This window comes from Carya illinoinensis, chromosome 15 (genome assembly GCF_018687715.1).
Source record: "Carya illinoinensis cultivar Pawnee chromosome 15, C.illinoinensisPawnee_v1, whole genome shotgun sequence".
Taxonomy (NCBI): domain Eukaryota; kingdom Viridiplantae; phylum Streptophyta; class Magnoliopsida; order Fagales; family Juglandaceae; genus Carya; species Carya illinoinensis.
The window spans coordinates 33,767,433-33,789,141 of record NC_056766.1 but is presented as its reverse complement, the minus strand read 5'-3'; the positions used below and the strand labels follow the sequence as shown (position 1 = coordinate 33,789,141).

The 21,709-nt window shown below is 36.0% G+C and overlaps 2 protein-coding genes across 3 annotated transcripts in view; both read right to left on the bottom strand.

Moving 5' to 3' along the window:
- Positions 1 to 3,609: 3,609 nt before the first annotated feature.
- LOC122297449 (ATP-dependent Clp protease adapter protein CLPS1, chloroplastic-like) lies at positions 3,610 to 7,479 on the bottom strand. The gene is made up of 3 exons (XM_043107501.1): positions 7,283 to 7,479; positions 6,953 to 7,100; positions 3,610 to 4,029 (listed from the first exon to the last, which is right to left on the bottom strand). Exons 1-3 carry the CDS (start codon positions 7,347 to 7,349, stop codon positions 3,765 to 3,767), a joined length of 480 nt encoding a protein of 159 aa, XP_042963435.1. The 5' UTR covers positions 7,350 to 7,479; the 3' UTR covers positions 3,610 to 3,764.
- A 9,036-nt stretch (positions 7,480 to 16,515) lies between these two features.
- LOC122296263 (microfibrillar-associated protein 1-like) overlaps positions 16,516 to 21,709 on the bottom strand; it is an 8,916-nt gene continuing 3,722 nt past the window's right edge. For both annotated transcript variants that reach the window (XM_043105823.1, XM_043105822.1), the window contains exons 2-3: positions 21,027 to 21,709; positions 16,516 to 16,834 (exon numbers count right to left, since the gene is read on the bottom strand). The exon at positions 21,027 to 21,709 is cut by the window's right edge and continues 580 nt beyond it. In XM_043105823.1, the coding sequence (XP_042961757.1) occupies positions 16,720 to 16,834; positions 21,027 to 21,709 (798 nt within the window). In that variant the 3' untranslated portion in view covers positions 16,516 to 16,719. The remainder of the gene's footprint in view (positions 16,835 to 21,026) is intronic.

Below are 21,709 nucleotides of genomic sequence, written 5' to 3'. Positions count from 1 at the left end.
TAAATTGTGATAAATGCGTTATATCATATATGGTGAAATGCAAATAGAATGGTGGTAAGATATATAATATTACCCTTTTCTAAATATTTGAGAGAAATTGGCAGTACTGTATGAAAGTGGAAAAAGCAAGGGGGAGTACATTAAGGGGTTGCTGCCATGTTGGGAATTGGCAGCTACTCATTGTGCTATGGAAAGTGTGGATCAGTTTTGGTCCCAATTGATGATTTGGGGCTTTCCAGTTTAAGATATGCACAATAATGGATGAGATTTGGGCCTCATTTGAATATTAAAATAAGATAAATTGAGATATTTTATAAATAGTAATGAGATTATTGAGTTAATGATCATTTTGTCAAGTTTGTTCATTTTCCGCTTGGAAAAGTTGAAATGATGTTTTCTTTCTCTTGAAAAAGGTGACAGATTTTGTCATATGAAGTGAAAATAAATTCAAACCAACCTTCAGATCTCAGTTTTTGTCATTTTGTGAAAATAAATTAAATCAACTTTCACATCTCTTTGTGACTATTTGGATGGGAGATGATTTCTTCGTACAGAGTGAGATTAGATGGGCTTTGCTAGATACAGTCGGCAAATACAGTCGGCGTGCAGTCGGCTGTACGAAATGAATAAAAAAAATTATAAAAAAATTATTTTATATTCAAGGGAACCTACATGAATAAAAAAAAATTATAAAAATAATTTTTTTTTTCATGTAGGTCCCGTATTAATTCACTTTTTTCTCCACGACTGCACGCCGACTGCATTTGCCGACTGCAAAAAGTATTTCTCTTATTGGTGTCGGTGCTTCTTGTATCTGTTGTGAACTGTTTCTGCAAATTTAATTGGATTAAGAAAATTATCATGTTTTGGATTGTGTATAATTTGATTACGAAGGTACCAGATGCAGTCCATAGCCAGCATAGCAAAGAGTTGGAATGATTGCTTATCTTCATCTTCTAGCTTCCAAGTTTTTGTGAGGTCCAATTACAAGGTTGATCCATTTCAGGATTGAGTAACTAGATAAAAGCAATGTGTACAAGGGCCAAGGGGATTCTGGTATATATGCTTTTTGGTAAGAGATGTTCTCTGGTTTCCTCTTCCATATTGAAGATTGGGCATCTTTGTTCTTCTAATGAGTATTACCCATGACTTGGTTGATTTTCGTTTTGGTGGAGAACTGCTACGTAGATAAAAGAAAATCTATAAACTGATATGTTTTTATGAGATCTGTTATATCTATTTTACAATAAAAATAACTTTACAATCTGACGTACCACATCAAACTACATCAATTTGTGAGTTTATTTTTATGTACTCTCTTTGTGTCTAAAGCATTTCTGAAACTTTTTCCATTTGAGGTCTTGCTGAATTGGTGAGGGAATTAGGATTTAGGTGCTATTTGGATAGTGGATTGAGATAAAAGTTCAATAAGATATTGATAGAATATTATTTTTCAATATTATTATTATTTTAAGATTTGAAAGAGTTGAATTGTTTATTATATTTTGTATAGAAATTTGAAAAACTTATAATAATGAAATAAGATGAGATAAAACATTTTCACCATCCAAACGGAGCCGCTTGATTTAGATTGTAAGTTAAGATGAGATAAGTTGATAACAGTAGTGAGATATTTGAGTTAAGATTAAATGAGTTAGAAATTGTTTGAGTTAAAATATTGTAAGTGGTTTTGAGAAATGAGAGAAAAAGTTGAATAAAAATATTATAAAATTATAATATTATTATAATATTATTTTTTAATATTATTTTTATTTTGAGATTGAAAAAGTTTAAATTATTTTTTATATTTTGTTTGAAAATTTGATAAAGTTATAATAATTATGTAATGATTAGATGAAAAATGTGAAGATTTGAAATTGAAAAGTATTTGTGTTTATAATGTTTGTCTATTGAGATAAGATAAGATGAAATTGAAGCATCTCTCTATCTAAACTAGGCTAATAATGTTGACTTTGTTGAAAAGTTCCTAGTAGTGGCTATCCACCGAAGCTTGTTTGGCACCATATTGATTTTTTTTTTCCCCCTCCTATAAGCAAACATATCATAGATAAATTATAGAGTTACAAGATACAAGATTTAATAGGGTGGGAGTTCCCGACAATCATCCCAAAACCAGCAAATATAACACAAGAACAATAAAATAAAATAAAAAAGTTTTGGAGCCAAAAGTTTGACTCACATCCAATTCCCACAAGGGGAAGCTGCTTAAAGCAGTTTTAACATAGTCTGATAAATAGACTATAAGACTATAGCTATAAGCTGTAGTGAAATGTGTGCTACATTTTGCTGGGCTGGATTGTCTGAAGTAGACTTCCACGACCACTTTATCTTAATCATTGGTTACGGAAAGGAAAAATATAGAAACGTAGCAATCGGAAAATGAGTTGAATCGTTGAAGAAAGACCACCAGCTGTGGAGGCGCATGAGCTGTTGGCTGTAAAGTGAAGGTCGGATCTAAGAGATCTGAGGCCACTGAACCCGATGGCGCCACGCGTGGCGGCAACAAACCTCACCCAGCGCTGCGGTGCGTGAATCTCACTGGCGGTATGAGTCGTTCATGAGCCACACAAGCTGCTCGTCTTTGGTGGAAAGCCTCGATGCTATGGGAGGAAAACTAGAGAAAGACTGGAAAAAAAAAAAAACAAACAAACAAACAAACAAACAAACAAACAAACAAACTATAGACAGGTCTGATGAGGGCTAGACAAGGGGAGGGTAATACTAAAACGGTGGTGGGAGTTTTTTCATGGAGAGAAAACGGGGTGAGGGAGAGGTCTTCCGTAGTACTTAGTGCTTAATTTTGTATGGTCCTGGCACCATATTGACTTCTATTTGAGGGAAGGGAGGTCTTGAGAATTTCATTGGAACTTTCTTGACCGAATAGAGTTGCTATTAAAATTGAATTCCATCTCTTTAATTGGTTCCTGCAAGAATAGGACTGAGTGCATACCAGCTTGATCCATTATGATGTCCTTGTTTATTGGTTTTGGTTTAAGACCATTATGATGATCCAAGGATAGTGGACTTTTCCAAGTTTGGTTCTTGTCCTGACCAAAATGGGTACTGCCAAATTATTTGTGCTATTCTCTGAGTCCTTGTGGACTTGCTTTGCAGTAGCCGATCAAATCGAATCCAAAGAGGAGATCATGAAAGGTAGTTGAACCATTCCTATTGAGTGCTATTCCTCAAGTATCCCTTTCCTTTCTTCCTGTGCCAATAACCTTGACAAAACCTTGGTACCTAATGAGTCTAAGGCCTAGTTTGGTTATATAGATAAGATGAGATAAGATAAAAGTTGAATAAAATATTGTTAGAATATAACTTTTTAATATTATTTTTATTTTAAAATTTAAAAAGTTAAATTATTTATTATATTTTATGTAGAAGTTTGGGAAATATGTAATGATCATATGAGATGAGACGATACAAGATAATTTGTGTAACCAAACGAGGCTTCATCCTTAATAGATTAGTCAAAACTAAATGACACTTCTGATTAATGTGAGAAATTTAACTTTTGGCTATTCTATTTACATAAATTCCCATATTGGAATAACTATTTTTTCATTATATAACAATAAAATAATATAAGATAAATTTGGTTTTAACATAGCAAAACACAACAAAGGTTCATCTTCATATGGACTTTTTAAGTTTATGTACATTTCAACAGAATTCCATCACTAAAAACGGATTAAAGCTGTTGTTGAAGACATGCATTGCTTTTTTCTAAAAATATGAAACTATTCGCACCCGCCACTGGCAGGCTCAATTGAACTCAAAAGGCCATTACCTCTCAATTGCATGCAGTGCTCTTCAGCATCAGCTTGAGCACAGATGATTACCACCGCCAGGCCATTATAATGTGCCTCTTGCATGATGTTAACTGCATTGTCAAGGGTCATTCCAGGAATGACCTTCATTAACACTTGGACAACATACTCCCGCTTGTTAAAGTTATCATTGTGCAGCAGAACACGGTAAGGTGGGGCCATTTTCCTTGATTTTCTGAAATCCAAAGCAATGAACATAGTTGAATCTTCTCTTACCATCTAAGAAAAATGATTGTCACTTCCCTTTCTTGGAGTGATGTGTAGTGTATTCTTGGAGTGGTCCAAGAAAGGGAAGTTTACCTTCCGCTCCTTCTACAAGCCATGAACACACATGATACAAATCCATTCCCATGGAAGAATATTTGGAAGATGAAGGCACCCTTAAGGGCACTCTTCTTTGTATGCACAGCTTCCTTGGGAAAGATCCTCACACTTGACAATTTAAGGGAAAAATAAATTCATTTAGGGGTGGCAAATTGTGTTAAAGTGTCGTGTTCGTATCGTGTCAAGTCGTGTATATTATATGATACGAATCAACCTGAACATGACTTGTTCTTAACGGGTTAGATCTCCAAACCCTAACATGGCCCATTAAAATAATGGGTTGACATGATATGATCTATTTTGACCTATTATGAATTAATTAAAAATATATCAACACAACCTGTTTTGACCCATGTCAATCTGTTTATGTAAAAGGATTGAATTGACCCAAATTATCTATTTGACCTGATTAACATAATTTTATATAAAAGTTAAATTCATAATATCTCCCAAAAATATAAAACTAACTACATAAGTCCAAAATTACAATCCAAATGAAGTGTAGGAGGTGGTTAAGACTCGTGAAAACTGAGAGAGAGTTAGGAAATATGAAATAGGGTTGTGGTGCTTTTGTTTTTAGGTCAAAAAGAATATAATAGTAATTTTGAGTAAAAAAATTAACGGGTCTAAACGCGTCACTAAAGGGTTTAAGCAGGTTGACCCGATAATTAATCGTGTCTTAACGGGTCAACCTGTTTTGACCTAAAACTGTTAACATCAAACCCAAATTTGCTAATTTTGCATCATGTTCGTGTTGGGTTAACGGGTCGTGTCACATATTGCCATATCTAATCATTCATTGTCATGGAGTGGTGTTGGATGTGCAAAAAGAGCGGGGAGTCCGTTAATCATTTACTACTTCATTGTGAGATTGCCATGACCTCATGGAATGATTTCTTCACTCGGGTGGGACTAACTTGGGGGATGCCAAGATGGGTCATCCATCTTCTAGCTTCTTGGAGAGGATTTCAAGATAACTCTCATATTGCAGCAATAAGGAAGATGATCCCAATATGTCTAAGGTGGCACATTTGGTGCTTCAAAGGTTGAGAGAGATCAATGGAAGAGCTTAGGAAATTGTTTTTCAATACTTTATTCCATTGGTAGGTTGCAATTGATTTCAATGGAATGAGTTTCCATGAATTTCTTGTATCACTGAACTAGCACACTCAGGCGATGCTCTTGTATATTATCTTGTAGACTTGGGTTTTTGCCCATTCTTATGATCAATCAAATTTTGTTTACCAATTAAAAAAAAAAAAATTTGGTAGTAACTAGAAAAAAGATGTCATGCAGACAAACTCTCAAATCTAGGTCCTTACTCACCTAAGTCTATTGAGTCAGAGAATTATGATGCTGTCTCAAAATAAAAATCCTCACCACCTTCATTAAGTCACTTACAAAATGTGACCCTGAAAGGAATTCCATCCAAGTTTCCAGGCACTAATTTCAACAAAATATTACTAGTGAAAATGTATTCAATGAACCCATTGACACAAATCTAACCCATATTGAAGATCGAGATCATTGATGCCAATCTAACCAATATTTTTTTTATTAAGTATGAATGAACCAATCTAGTCAATATTATAGATAAATGACATTGCCATTTATCTTGATAATTTATATCTCCAGGTAATTTAAGAAATTCCCTATATTTTTTCAAAAGTATAAACCTAAAATACTGATGGTCATCCTAAACTCTACACAAGATGTTTGGTATTAGATAATAGATATCTATCTCTAAATTTTTATTGTACATTACATCCGACATCATCCAGATGCAAGAAATCTTGTCATAGCCTGGCTAATACAAAAAGGCATTCATTCGCAAGACTACCTGGAATTTAATGTCAGACCTTACAAACATGTTGACCCATGCAATATCAGTGCACATAACCATGCCGACTTCATCCTCTTGTAATCCAGGCCATCAGCTTATTGTACACAGATATCAGTACAGCAAAATAGAGCATACAGAAGTTTCTCGTTTCGAAAACTTTGATTTGGAGCAAAACAGAAACCTTGGAATTGAGATTAAGACTAAGGATGAATGTTATCAGAAGGTTTTCGTACAAAAAAATATTATTACTCTTCTCCACAGCTTGGTCAAACTTCCAAGCCTAGGTAAAACGAGTTTGGAGGGCTTTAAAACAAACCCTTTCGGCTTTTCCCACCTCTAGTTTTCACACTTAATATATATATATATATATATTTTGTGGTTATTTACATATTGATCTGTTGGTTACATGTCAAGCTCATAAGAGTGAGACAAGTTTGGAAGTGAATAAGTGTACTTGTGTTAAAATATAGTAAAATGATTAAATTCACCATTTTTTTATCCACTTCAAACTTTTGGGAAAATTAATCATTTACCATCCATGCAGTTGAACCTTAACTCCGCTAATTTCAATCAAAGATTTCAAGTGTTGCCTCAACTTATTAAGGAAGAGTTAGGCTAAATATAGTCCTAGTTGTGCAAGCTCCCGCATACTCTTTTTAAAAAAAAGTGAGCTCTATCATTAAAAATTGATTTGATCATGTGGATCCCAAATTTAACCACTTTTTTCACAGGGGTGAGCGGGGCTTGCACCTGTCCTGCCTAACAATTTATTCAAGCTACGATGGAGATCGTAAAGTCTTAATTAAAATAATAAATTCATTAATAATGGGGTAATTAAAAAAAAGTTTCTAACGATATATTCATTAATGATGTCAATGACCGTCTGAGGGAAGAAAAAGGCAAACCATAGAACTGGTTATAGTGTGTGTACCTCAAGTCAAACTCGGATTCACGGCCAGGCGTCGTCTTCTCAACGGTAGGCTTCTCCAATAAGCCGCCACCTTTCCCAAGCCCAGCGGCCGATACTGTCATCAAAATGATCCGGTTCTTGCATTGCTTGCAAAAAATGTACTTATCCCCTGCGATAATCCGATTTAAACTTCAATTTTAAAATATAAAAACCAATGTAAAAGCTTCCGTTGCAAATAATACAATGTTACAAATAACCCGATTCGATTGAGGTACAAAGAGGAAATCACGAAGAACTCTTCATTGAGAAGTCAAAATTGAAGCAAAAATTGTGTGACAGTGAGAGAGGTACCGGATTTTGTAGGGTTAAAGACATGGTTGGGTGAAAGAGGGACTCGACCGCATATGGCAGTTTCCATGGCCGCGCGCTCTCTCTCTCTCTCCCTTCCTCGATGTTCTCTCTTCTCCACCGCTTGACGGAATCAGATATCTGAAATTCTATGCAATTCGGAGATAAAGTAACAGTTAGCAGAATCCTACGATTAAAGATATTTATAACGGTGTCTGTGATCAGGCATTGCTCGTTTTAAATCGCTAGCTTTTTGACACGTCACTTAATCAGGAGTGGTGGGTGAACGTCCCGAAACTGGTAATCAACAGAGGCCAATTCGAGGTCGCGCGATTCTCTCACAACTTTACTATAACTAAAGTTGCGTATTAATATATATATTAATATTAATTTTTTTATTTTTAAATTAAATTTATTTTTTGATCAATCACAATAAATTAATATATATATTAGTACATAATTATATTTGTAACTAAATTTTTTTAATGAAATAATTATTTAAAAAAGGTTATGAATAATGCTGGTTTTTTTTCTAATTTTTTTTTTAAATTTCGTGATTAAGGAAGTATTTTTTAATGATATTATGATTTTTTTTTTAAAAATTAAAAAATATATGTAAAATATATATATATATATTAAAATACTAACGATAACTCTCAGCGGGAGCTAGGAGCGGTAGCTGTAACAGTCTCCAAAGGTTATTAACATCTTACATTTTCTTTATTGATGTTTTGTTATCTTAACTATTTTTTTTATTCTTTAAATATGAATTAAAAATCTTGAAATGTGACATTCTTTCGTAATTCAAAATAAATAAATTCAATTAATTAATATAATCACGTAATTTAATAAAAAATAAATTTTATTTTATAACAATGAACATTCTTTTACTATTTGAATCAATTTTTAATAAAAAAAATGATTATGGATAAATGATTTAGAGAGATTTTAGGTAACTTAATGTTTAACTAGACCAAATATGGTTATATTGTAAAATTATTTTTATTATAAAATAATTTAATGTATTATATGAAATTAAATCTATTTATGAATTTATTTTTGTACGAGTGATTGCAGCACTTAGACAAATCTTTTTAAAAAAGAGAGTAAATCTCATATTTAGATTAAAAAAAAAAAGTTTTATTTTTTAATGGAAGACTTGATTTTTTTTTTTTTAGTGCATAAAATTTCATACACCTTAAAAGTGTATGTAATGTTATTCTTGTAATAAATATTACTCTTATAACAATATTGAGAAGACTTCCCAATTCTTTGACAAAGTGAGAAGTGTAACATAAAAAAAATATTTTTATAAATTTATTTTAAATTATAGATAATCACTTAAAATTAAGATTACTTTTAATAAAATAGTACAATTATATTAATTAATTGTGCAATGAGTTATGAAATATTTATAAAAAAATAATAATTAAAATAAGCTCGAAATTAAGTTGTAAATGTATCAAGATGGAAAACTACTTAATTTAAGAGTTCTATTTACAAACTGATGTCTAGATCATGTCATCTACATTATTTACGTGATAATATTTGATTTTTAAAATCCAATTTTAAATTTTTTTCCTCAAAATTTAATCTTGTCATATATGTGCTTTACTATGTGCATTATTTGCACCAACTTACAAATAGAATTTTTCTTAATTTAATTGTCTATCATGTCAATGAAGTCAAGCGAGTGCTATAAAAAATATTTTAACCACAAAAAGATTTCACAAAAGTAAATTCATGAACTAAGTTGTCTTTATGTGATACGATATAATTTTAAGATAAAACTGTAATCTCTCTAGGGATTTCGTGACCTCGGCAAGGGAGAATGGCATCGGCGCAGGACCCTATAGCGGCTGGATCTTCCAGGAGTTTCGCAAATTTGTTGAAGGCCTCAAAGTCTTGGTTTGGCTATACCTCGATGGTGCGCCCATAAAATTAAGTGGAGCCCCGATTTTCTTTTTTTTTATAGAGAAAAAGATGGCAACGGCGGCCCAAAATGTTAAACTGACTCTATTTTTAAAGTTTCCAAGGGGGAGGCCTTCTTTGGACGCCATCAAAGTGCATGTAGTAAACCGATGGGCATTGTCTCAGATTCCGACCATTGGAATTTTTGATATGAGGAACATTATGGTGCATATGGAATAAGAGGAAGATTTCACACTTGCTTGGGCCAGAGAGGCCAAAGAGATGGAGGGATACACGTACAAAGTCTTCAATGGACTTCAGAGTTTAGTGGATGAGAAAAACCACCATTGGCCTCGATTTGGGTGAATCTACTGAGACTATATATTTAGTTATTTGAGAAAGACTATCTGGAGATTTTTGGAAGATCACTAGGGAGATTTTTTTAGAGCTGTTAATGCCACTAAAACCTTCACATGACCAAGTTGTGCCCGATTTTGTGTAGAGGTACATATGTCAAAACCTTTGGTTGAAAAGTTTTGGATTGGAGTTTAAGAAATTAATGGGTTTTAGCGAAAGGTCATCTATGAAGAGATCCCCCAATATTGTCACAAATGCAAACATCAGGGACACCCCCCCAATGTGTTTGTCGAATTGTCAATGAGGAGAAACAAGCTGTCGTGAAGGAGGGGAAACGACAAAAAACACATAAAGCGTGGTATGCAAAGAAATAAATTAGTGGAAGTCAAGACAAGGAAGCTAGTGGGGTTCAAGGGGGTCTTGAATTTGAAACCATTGTAGAGGCAAAAGCCACATCAATTGAGGATCAACATGGTACCAACTTTGCTGGGAAGGATGAATTGTTGGTGAGAGACGAGATGCCACTAGTGCCCTCTGTAGAGGAAAGGGACTTGGACAACAGTAAATTGGGCCAAAAAGCTAAGAGCTCATTCAACCTAGGTAACAAATTTACATGATTTAGTCTTTGTTAGTTCAGAGGAAGAGAATTAGAAGGGTGAGCCTTAAGAGGGGTGGAATACTCCAACATTTAATTCTTTTGGCTCACTTCAAGATATGGAGGACAAGAAAAATTTGTTCCAAACTATCATGAGTGTCGAAAAAGGTTATGCCCTAGATTCAAAAAAGCGTTTGATAACATTGCAAACCAAGTCAAGAAAGAAAAAGATTATGGCTTTAACGAAAGCGATAGCACCCAAAAATCCTAAATCATGATCCCTCCAATTCTTGTGCGGAACATTAGGGGTGTAGGAAACATGTCATCTTTGGGAAAGTTGAGGAAGATTGTGAAGTCCTATGATACAAAGGTTATTGCATTGCATATACCTTTTCTACCTTTTAGAAAGGCTCATAGAATTTCCAATAAATTGAAGATGGCAAGCTATTTCTCTAATGAAGAGAGAAATGAGAAAATCTGGATATTTTGGAGTGATGATGTGTCCTTTGAGCCTATTCAAAGCTCTAGTAAAATGATATCTGGCATAGTGAAGTTTAACAATAGTGATATGGTGTCATATGTAATGCATGCAAGCTGTGATATATAGAGAGGAGAAGCCTATGGGAGACTTGACTAATCTCTTCTCAACTAGTGGAAATTGGGTTGTTAGTGGAGATTTTAATACAATTAGATGTAATGCTAAAAAGTGGGTTTGTATCCCTAAGCTAAGAGTGGTCATGGAAGACTTCAATGCGTGTATCCAAAGGTGTGAATTGATAGATATCCCCTTTAAAGATTCAAAATATTCTTACTGTAAGGGTAGTGAAGGAAACACAAGGTTGTGGGCCAGACTAGATAGAACTTTGGTTTCTCCCATCATTGTTTCCATGAGCAATGTATTACTACAAAAATATCTAGCTAAGGTGTTTTCCGACCACAGTCCCATGGTTATTTCAGAGAAATATATTTTCAAGGCATACGACCCTGCACCCTTCAAATGCTTACGGATCTGGAGCACTCACCAGGATCTTCAAAGAGTAATAACAGAAAGTTGTTCTCAACCTATGTATGGAAGTGGGATGATTAAGCTGGAAGCCAAAGTGAAGAGACCACAAGTTCTCAAAAAGTGGAATATAGAAGTGTCTGGCAGGATTGACAAGAATATACAAAAATTAGAGGATAAGCTACTTGAGATGGAAGCAAGGCTAGGGGCCAACCGTGCAGTGGAGGTGGGTTTTCTTGGAAAGAAAGATGACTTGGAAATGTGCCTCCTACAAAAACAAATTCTATTAAAATAGAAAGCTCGAGTGCAGTGGCTAAATGAAGGGGATGCTTATACAAGATTTTTTCATGCCAAAGTACAACAAAGGAGAACTAGGAAAAAGGTGGAGTGCACCAGGTGGAAAGCATGGTGCAGGAAAATGGTGAAATCTTGACAACTCCAAAGGCTATTCACAATACTTCTATGGAATATTTTTAGGGGGTCTAGACATCCAATGGAGAGCCACTTGATGGGGACCTGAGATCTTTTGTCACCCCCAATATTACAGAGGATTATAATATTAAGTTATGACTTATACCTACCATGAATGAAGTCTCAGAGGCTCTAAAAGACTTTCCAATGGACAACAGTCCAGGACCGGATGACTTTAGCTCATGTTTCTTTTAGAAGTGTTGGGATACAGTTAACTTCGACCTATTGGAAATGGCAACTGAGTTTTTCAGGGAGGCGAGGCTACCATCCTTCTATACAAACTCATTCATTGTCATAATCCCAAAGGAGGAAATTCCTAAAGACTTAACCAAGTTTCATCCTATTAGTTTATGTTATGTGGTTTATAAAATTTTCTCCAAGATATTGGTGAATAGATTGGCTATTGTTTTACCTAGATTGATTTCAGAAGAGCAAGGGGCCTTTATTCAAGGGATAAGTATTCATGAGAACATCTCGCTGGCTCAAGAACTACTACAAAGTCTAAATAAAAAAGTGAGGGGAGGCAATGTGATGATCAAAGCGGACATAACCAAAACCTATGATAGGCTTGAATGGTCATTCTTGTTAAGAATTATGGAGGCTTTTAGATTCTCGAATCACTAGAAAGCACTGATTCACTGCTATATTTCTAGTCCATCGTTGTCAGTCACGATGAATGGGATATTTCAAGATTTCTTCAAATCATCTAGAGATTTTAGACAAGGGGATCCTCTTTCCCCCTATCCTTTTATTTTGGCTGAAGAAATCCTTAGTAGAATGTTGAACAAGGCTTTTGTGGACAAGAGAATTGGTGCCTTCTTCACCAAGTTTGGGTGCCTAAGAGCTTCTCATCTACTATATGTAGATGATTTAGTCATTTTCCTAAATGGATCGAAAGCATCTTTCGCCAGTTGGGCCAAAGGTTTGAGAGAAGATGAAGAAATGTCTAGCTGAAAGATTAACCATTCTAAGTCTACCTTGGTTTTTCCCACCAAAGCAACTCCAACAAGGAAAGCTATGGGGCTAAGTATACTGGGTTTTTCAGAGGCAAAGATCCCGTGCATCTACCTTGGAGCCCCTATTCACTCACGAAAGATTAAGAGAAGCTATTATGGACCACTAATTGAGAAAGTGAGGAAGAAGTTGGCAGACTGGAAATCAAGCTTATTATCCTTTGAAGGGAAGCTAACCTTGATTAAACACATGCTTTAAAGTCTACCTATTCATTTGATGTTAGTTATTAATGTCCCTGCTATGATTATTAAGAGGCTTACAAGGTTGTTTGTAGATTTTTTCTAAGGGGGTTAAACATGAAACGAGAGAGAAAAGATAGGTGGCTTGGAGGAAAGCAAGCAAATCTACTAAACAAGGAGGTCTCGGGCTGAGAAACTTGGAGGACGTGAAGTCTGAATTGCTTAGAAAGTTTGCATGGAACTTTCTCCATGGAAACTCTTTATGGACAAGATTTTTCCAAGGGAAGTATTTACTTCAAGACCAACCTCTACTCATCAGGCCTATAAGCCACTCACACTTCTAGAAAGCCATTCAAACTCTAATCACTGTGATCTAAAGAAACACCTGCTAGAGAGTTAAAGAAGGAAAATTTTCATTTTGAAATGAGGATTGAACATGATTAGGAGCTTTTAAGGAAGTGACAGAGATTAGGGGATTACAAGAGGGTGTGGTGGCAAATTTTTTCCAAGGTAAGGGTTGGAATGAGTGCCTATTGAGTAGGGTTGTGAATCAATGCTATTGGTGCAGTTTCGATCCAAACTGCACTGACAGCTCATACACAGTGATAGAACCAACCAAAACCGGCCGTTAAAGGGTGAGAAAACTAGCAATGTCGGTTTCGGTGTGATCCTGATCAGTTGTTGATTTCCCTTCAATGTCGCGAGTGGCTAGAAACTGAGAAATGGAGGTGCAAATCAGAAGAGTCGCTGAGAGAGGGAGATCGCTTAGCGTCGTGGAGAGAGAGAGAGAGAGAAAGAGAGAGAGAGAGAGAGAGAGAGAGAGAGAGAGAGAGAGAGAGAGAGAGAGAGAGAGAGAGAGAGAGAGAGAGAGAGAGAGAGACTAAAATGAAGAAGAAGAAGAGATGGGAGGGGGGTGGAAGGATTAAACCTAAAGTAAAACGACATTAAACCAAATGGCATCGTTTTAATTTAATTTTTTTTTTCAAAACGGTTTCTATAAAACGATTGAAACGGCATCATTTTACTTAAAATATAAAAAATATATATAAATAGTATATCGGTCGGTTCACCAGTTTGAGCCTAGTTCAAACCTGGACTGAGCCGGGCAAGTATCGGTTTCTTCGAATTCCCACCATATCCTGACTAGTTACAGTTGGTTACTGACTCTGACGACTGGTTCTAGTCTGTTCCGACTGGTTCTATTTGTTCTTGTACACCCTTACCATTGAGGCAACTCTTGGGAGCATATCTTTGTCAACAAATTCTAGAGCAAATTGGTATAAGGAGGGTTGGACTTGATCAACCTATTTGGAGGCCTACTGCAAATGGAGCATTTTCTACAAAATCAGCCTAGATGGTGACCCGAGAAAGGGGGCCGATTGCCTAGTAGGATAAATGGATTTGGCATAAACTTTTGCCTAAAAATACTTCTATCTTTATGTGGAAAAGTATGCACAAAGGTCTGCCAATAGATTCCAACATTCGGAAAATGAACATAGCTCTTACTTCCAAATGTTGTTCTCCCACTCTTGAAGACATAAACCATGTGCTACTCGAGGGTGAAGTGGTGACATATGTATGGAATTAATTTGCAAGTATAATAGGGATGGGAAGGGGTACTGACCAAGGTTGGGTGGCGATGATTTCCTGGTGGTTTAGAAAGGCAAACATAACCTCTCAAATCAGCTTAGTGGTTGGACTTCTCCTTTCTCTTATTAGCTGGTTCTTGTGAACTAGGCATTATAATGCACGCATGGAGGGTAAGGTGGAAGTAGGAGAGACCATGGTTTTAAGGAAAAAGAGCTTCTTGGCTGAAAGATTGATGGCAAAGCAACACCTATCATTCATTAAACGCTATGATCCATATATATTGCAGCAAATAGGCATACTTCATTGCCTATCAAAAGTACTAAGTGACTTATTCTTAAGTGGATAAAATCCAACAGGGGAAATGTCAAGTTGAACATAAATGGGAGCAGTCTCAAGCATACTAGCTTGAGTGGTGGAGGAGGGATTATCAAAGATGCAAATGGAGAGCTAGTGGCTGCATTCTATAGACAATATAGGATTAGGTTCAACTCTGAAGCAGAAGCATTCGCTTAGTAAATGGTCTGAAACTTTGCAAGCAACTTCATCTATATGAGGTGGAAGTGGAATCTGATTCAAAGTTGATTTCTTCATGGTGGCAAAATTATTCTAAGGTTATTTGGCCAATGAGGGACACATGGGATCAAGCTAAGTCCTTTACTACCCAAATGGTTTATTAAGTACATCATGCGTACCATGAAGTCAATTAGGTGGTGGATAGACTAGCAAAAATTAGAGCTCAGAGGCAATCGACCGATCTCCTAGAAAGAGTTTTGCTACATACAAGCACAGTCGTACACTAATCTGTGTACCAATACTGATTTATTCATACTTAAAATTTAAATTAACATTATTTTTAATAAAATTTACTTTTTGACCAATCACATCATATTGGTACACAGATTAGTATACATTTGTACTTGCAACTATATTTTTTTCTTGAAAATTCAGGAACTTCCTCGCGAAGTCAAGGGGCTGCTGAGACTTGACAAGTTGGGGCCTACTTTTTTGACGTTGTAAATGATTATATAAATGAGGGTTGTGCCAAACATCATTTTTTTATATTTGGTATATGGGATTTTGTGTAATCCCAGGTTTTTAAATGATACCATGGTATTTCTCTGTTATAGCTGAAGACATAAAATGAGTGGTTCTTAAAAAATAATAATAATAACATCCTTTTGTATAAACACACTACATTTATCTTTCTTGGTGTTCCCAACTCCTGCAGAGGCTCTACCTAGTCAACACAAGGCAACTTACCAGGCCTTCATTCCATTTCTCATACTCTCCTTTATATTAATAGCATTGACACATAAGATTCATTCTAAGTGTGATGCCAAATACAATTTTAAGATGCTCAAGTCTCGGACATTCATTTTTGAAGAAAGTGAGGTCTATTAAAAAAAAAAAAATTATGTAAATCTTATATTTATTTATTCTTTTAAAGATAGTGCAAAATTTAAACACGGTAAGATTGTAAATATTATTTCTCTATTAAGAATAACTCCTAGTGAGGTATAGAACTCATTCCTCTCAAACAAAAAAACAACGAAAAAGAAAAGGAAAGTATTAAGTAATATTTAAGCGCAAAATTCCTAATAGTTTGAGGATTGTTTAGTACAGGGATGACACAGGGCTGTACTCCAAAAATGTCCAAATAGTTTGGTAATAATGGTTTCCAATCCAGTCTAATTCAGATCCTCCATTAACTTTATAAATATCTGTCAATCTCTACTGATTCCATGACCTGAGGATCATGAACCTGTACTGTAAGTCAAGCTCTGATCACTAGGTCATGGCTCAACAACCAGATTTGGATTCCTATCTCCTTAGAACTCCAGGGAAAGGTAGTACAACTTATAGAACAGATGCTGTTCAAGTAAGGTCAGACATATAAATAAACTTTTACTCAAAAAAAAATTATTTTCATAAATTTCTTGCTTTCTGGTAAGACCAAAGAAAGAGGATGTTTACTAAACATCCGTAACCCCAGTGGCCGATTTTGTAGGATCTACACATTGTTGTTTCATTTAATGCCTTGCATGGAACAGAAACCAAACAAATCAAGACAATTGCACATGTCGATCTCCAATCACCAAAACATGCAAATAAAACCTGTGCCAAATAGTAATCTTGAAATATTTTAAGGTGCCCTTCTGTCCACAAAAGTCAACCTATTCTCAGCTACCTCAGGAGTTTGCTTTCAATATAACAGAGAAGCATACGTGTATCTACAAAATTAATAACCAAGAAACATTCGATTTTTCCAACATAATGACTACTAAAATTGACTGGAATGCTTTCTATATGTGCTCGAAAATCAATGAGATTCCCAATCCTTCAATTTCTTGCTACCTTTGGGTTTCGCTATAGCCGCATTCATTCCGGCCATTTTGGCATTGTACTTGGCTCGAAGAGGATCATTGTATGTCCACCTACACACAACAAACATTTGAGATCAAGGATTGCCGTGTGTATGGCACAATTTGCATGAGAGAGCAATCTGAGCGGGAAGATGACAGAAAACAACAACAACAACAACAACAAATCTTTAAAATGTGCTGATTAAGTTCTGTTTCAGATTCGAAGAAGCAGCATGCAAAGGGACAACAAACCTTAATTTCCCTCCACATCACATTCTTCTAGGATGTGGAGGAACAATTTGGCCCAAATGCCATTAGAGAATAGGAACATGTACAGATAGATAGTATTGTATACACTTCATGTTTCCCATGACCGATAGAGCAAGTATGAAAAACGCTACAACCTAGGACTAACTTCAAGATGCCAATATATTTTTGTGGGCAATTATGTACTTTACTTTCCCTATGGTCTGCCCTTAAAATAAAGAGCTCCCTGTGGTTTAGTTTCTCACACATATTAATTCAATTATACTTCGGCGTACCAATAAATAGACATATAGCATGTTATGCACATGATAGATTGTATGAAAAACACTACAACCTAGGACTAATTTCAAGATGCCAATATTTTTTGGGGGCAATTATGCACTTTACCTTCCCTATGGTCTGCCCTTAAAACAAAGAGCTCCCTGTGGTTTAGTTTTTCGCATTTATTTAATTCAATTATAATTTGGAGTACCAATAAATAGACATATAGCATGAGTTATGCACATGATAGATTTAACTAGAAAATGAGAGATTACTTCAGCTGCGGCGGTGCATAGAGAGAGAGAACTCAAAGAAAGAGAGGGGGGGGGGGGGGGGGGGGAGTTGCAGTGTTCCCTGGAAGCAGATAGCGCACAAGAGGTGGGCATGTTAACTAACTACAGAACAATTTATCAGCATGAGGTGGGATTAGGTACCCAGATTAGAGAAGGGGACTTCAACATCAAGTTCTCTAATGTTTGCCAGGGTTGGTTTGAGATCGGATATTCCAATGTAGTGGGAGTATTGAGTCACCCAGTAGATGTGCTGACTGAGGGCAATTTACGAGAGAGACTAAAGTCGGGCTCAACTTCAGTGTGTCTTCTGACTTGAAGACGGGAGCTATGAGTTGTAGAGGTGATAAGGCTTGTGCTGGAAAAATTGGCTGGCATTTGGTGAATCAGTCTCCAAGTGGGAGATTGTTAGGTTATAGAGCTTGATTGGTTTTGTGAGCTAGAAAAGGCGCTGAAAAATTGCTCGCTCGACTGTTAGTTGACTGATGTTTGACTTGACACTCAAGCGAAGTCCAAGTAGTGTGTTCACTCGAGATACGCTTGAGCTAATGTTGGATTGGTTGTTCACTCACGACGCTCAACACCCGCTCGAGCGAATAACCAAGTTTTTTCACATTAGGGTTTCTTAGCATCATTTGCTATATATATATAAAGTTATGTTACATAAAGTATTAGATTGAACTGAGAGAGGCTGAAATGGTGTAAAGCATTCTTGTGAGAGAAAGAAGCCCTAGAGATAGAGAGTTGAGATTATTGTGTAAGTAGAGGGAAGCTCTAATAACTCACTATGTAATTGTAATCTCCCTTGAAATAAAATCCCCTATAGCTCCGTGAATGTAGGCACGTTACTGAACCACATTAAATACTGTGTCGTGTGTATGTGCTTGATTCATATGTTTTTGCATTATTGTTTCACTATCTCTCTCAATATCATTGTGTGTGGTTTTGAGTGCATGCAGTGCGTATGAGAGAGAGAGAGAGAGAGAGGGAGATGAGACTTTGGGTTTGAGGACAAAAGAAAGCCTTGGGCTTGGGGATATGCTGCCCATAGGTCTAAGGTTCAAATTCCCTTGGATGTAAACAATCTCTAGGGATCATCAGACTGGGAGATTTTCTCCTTGAATTACCCAAGGTGTACTTGCAAAAAAATCCTTGCCGAGGGCCTGTGCACCCCCAGGATTAGTCGGAATACTGTTCCTGGACACCAAGTGCCAATAAAATTAAAAAAAATAAATAAATAAGCAAGTAGGACACTGATATGGTCGTAGGGGGATGCATGCCAGGCATGCTCTTGTATGAGTATGAGCTCAACAAGAACCCCTTCATTTAGTTCACCATTGTTGATCAATTCATAGGTTCAGTAGCAGGTGATGGAGGTTTTAGCCTACTGGAATAGATATCACAATAACTCTCAACTGGATGTGGCATGGAGGATGATACCATTGTGCTTATTGTGGTGGTTATGGACAGAAAGGATGGCAGATGCTCCTGTATTAAAGGGAGAGAGTGTTCATGAGTTCTTGTTTTCTTTTCAGCTTTCTAGAATATAATTAGGTGTCTCATCTTGTATACTTCCTGTGTACATGGGCTCCGCATAGCTTCATTCATTTCAATAAAGTTTATTACTTATAAAAATTTAAAAAAAGGTTCAGTAGCAGCATACAAGTTGGCAGGTTGTAAGCTCCTCTGAGCTTTGTTACAGTAAATTATTGGACCTTTACATGCTTTGGGACCAAGAGAAACAAAACGGTTGGTTGCCTTTCTAGTTTGTCTTTCAGAAAATAAGAATTTAGCATTCTGTTGTTTTTTTAATATCTTGCTGAAACAGCATGCTCAATAGATATGTTAATTATTGTGCACTTTACTCTTGTTATCTAATCTAACGAACTTCATTTCGTTCATGGGTGGATACAGTACTTACAATCAGTCTAGTAGCATTGTAAATTGCTCACAATGGTCATGATGATGTTGGTGAAGAGGAAGCAGATTTTGCCCTTGAGGTGGAACTTGTGATGGATAGTCAGTCTTGTTTATTAAGATTTCACAAAAGCTCAAAGACTGACTTTAACAAGTTGTTTCCTTTTTCTTTCATGCACAATCATTGTGTCAAAATAAGGAGGTGATGAGTGATGAGTGAAGAAAGAGTGAGTTTAGATTTTAGGAGATGAAAGAGGTTGCTAATTTTAGTCCTGCTTTCCACATTTTGTTTTTCTTCCACAATGTGATTGAAACTAGAATCACTGAATTTTGAGATGGCTAGTGTCAGAGGGGAAGTTGCTGGAGGTGGAACAGCAGTTGGGCTGTAGTGGATCATGGAGGACGTCTGATGATGATGGCAAGAGTATGGAAAAACTCAGAACCATTCAAGCGAAATAAGATATTTAAATGGGGGCACAATTGCAATTTAATAGTGACAGTCATTTGCTCATTTTCTTTAACCTCAAGGGGAACATCTTTTACAAAAAATACACATTGCATCTTTATGTTCTATAGACAAAACACAGTATTATTTTCCCTATTTCAGTTCATAAAGTTCAAGTCATAAGTAAAGGCCTAAGAACCTGATAGATTCATTTTTCTTTCTTTTTGTTCTTTTGTTTTGCTTTTCCCTTCATTCCTAATTAAGAAAACAAAGGTCCTTGTCCATACAAGAAATCTCATTGACCTATCCTTTCTCCAAAAAAAGAAAATTACAGATGAGATGACAGTGCTTTCCGGCGATCCCAGTTTTTCTATGAAATTATGTGGCACAAGAGACATCTAAAACGAATACACTATATGACAGAGAAATTGGAGCAGCACATAGAAATGATATAATTCCATTAGTTTTAGTATCATTTTCGGTAAAATACAATCAACCCAAACAGATAGAATTACAATTTCATGGAAAAGGAAAAAGTAATACAGACAACAGATGACATAAAAACGTTAAAATACAATCCTATAAGAAAAAAGTGGGGATGGGTAAAGAATAGAAAGCAATCTCTCCGGCCAAAAAAAAAAAAATGCGCTGAAAATAGTTTCCTTTCAAAATTTATTAGAAAACTAAGTTACCTCTGTTTAAATATGCCAAAAAGCTTACATTTTATATTTTTTAGATGATATAATACAAAAGTGCAGCTCAAGTATCTAGATTACACTACATCAAAAACTAGCTCTCTTGAAACACCATATTTATATAATTTCAGATGTAACTGATCTGTGCATCTTGGACCATTTTAAGGGTCCAAAATAAATACGTGTCACAATGTAAAAATCTAAACTGCTGTATGAACATGGTGACTTCTCATACACAATTAAAATCTAAAAGTGAGTAATAAAGACTCGACTCTGAGTCAACAGCGAAGCAGATTGACACACATATATCATTACTATGTAAGGGGAAATAAAAGGAAAATAACTAAAAGAGACCCACATAAAAATAATTCAAAAGGTAGAGAACATACGGATTGTTCCAGTCGGTTGTATCCTCATTGACCAGATGGGTCCATTTCGTCCTTCCACTACGACCAAAGTGCTTGACCTGCATGACCTTGGGCAATATTGTCTTGTCCATCTTATCTTCTCCAGTTGGAGCAGAGAAATCACGATGAAAAATATCATTTGTCCCAGCAGTTGGAACACGATCGTCAGTATCCGCCTGGAAGAATGCACCCTTGTGGTAATATTTCTGCATGAACCTCCATTTCTGCTTTGGAGGTGGAGCAGGTTTTGGATTCTTCCTCTCCCACTCCCTTCGCTCTTCCTCTGTCATGTTTCTCACCTTTTCTATCTCTTCCTTCTCCTTTAACATTGCGTCACGATCCTCCCTATCCCTCTTTATCCTAGCAATCTCCCTCGCCTTCCAAGCTTCATACTCCTCAGCCTCATTGACTTCATCATCGGTATCAACATCAGCAATATTTGCCTCCATTTCCATATTCTTTTGAATCTCTTCATCTTTTCGAATTTCCTCAACCACGATCTGCTTTGTCTCCACCTTCCTCTCCTCTAGTCTCTTCTTCTTTGATTCCTCAAGGGCTTGTTCTTCAGCCTCAAGACGCTCGCGTTCAGCAATAGTATCCCTCTCCGATTTAGGAACAAAGACAGGCTTAACCATTGCAATTCCCATATGTTCTTCCTCCGAATC

Bases quoted from the DNA above. Each gene is read 5' to 3' on its own strand.
- LOC122297449 (XM_043107501.1), bottom strand. From the start codon at position 7,349: ATGGAAACTGCCATATGCGGTCGAGTCCCTCTTTCACCCAACCATGTC. The intron at 7,101-7,282 runs GTACCTCTCTCA...GGATTATCGCAG, and splicing joins CTTTAACCCTACAAAATCCG to GGGATAAGTACATTTTTTGC. The intron at 4,030-6,952 runs GTACACACACTA...TTTGGATTTCAG, and splicing joins GAATCCGAGTTTGACTTGAG to AAAATCAAGGAAAATGGCCC.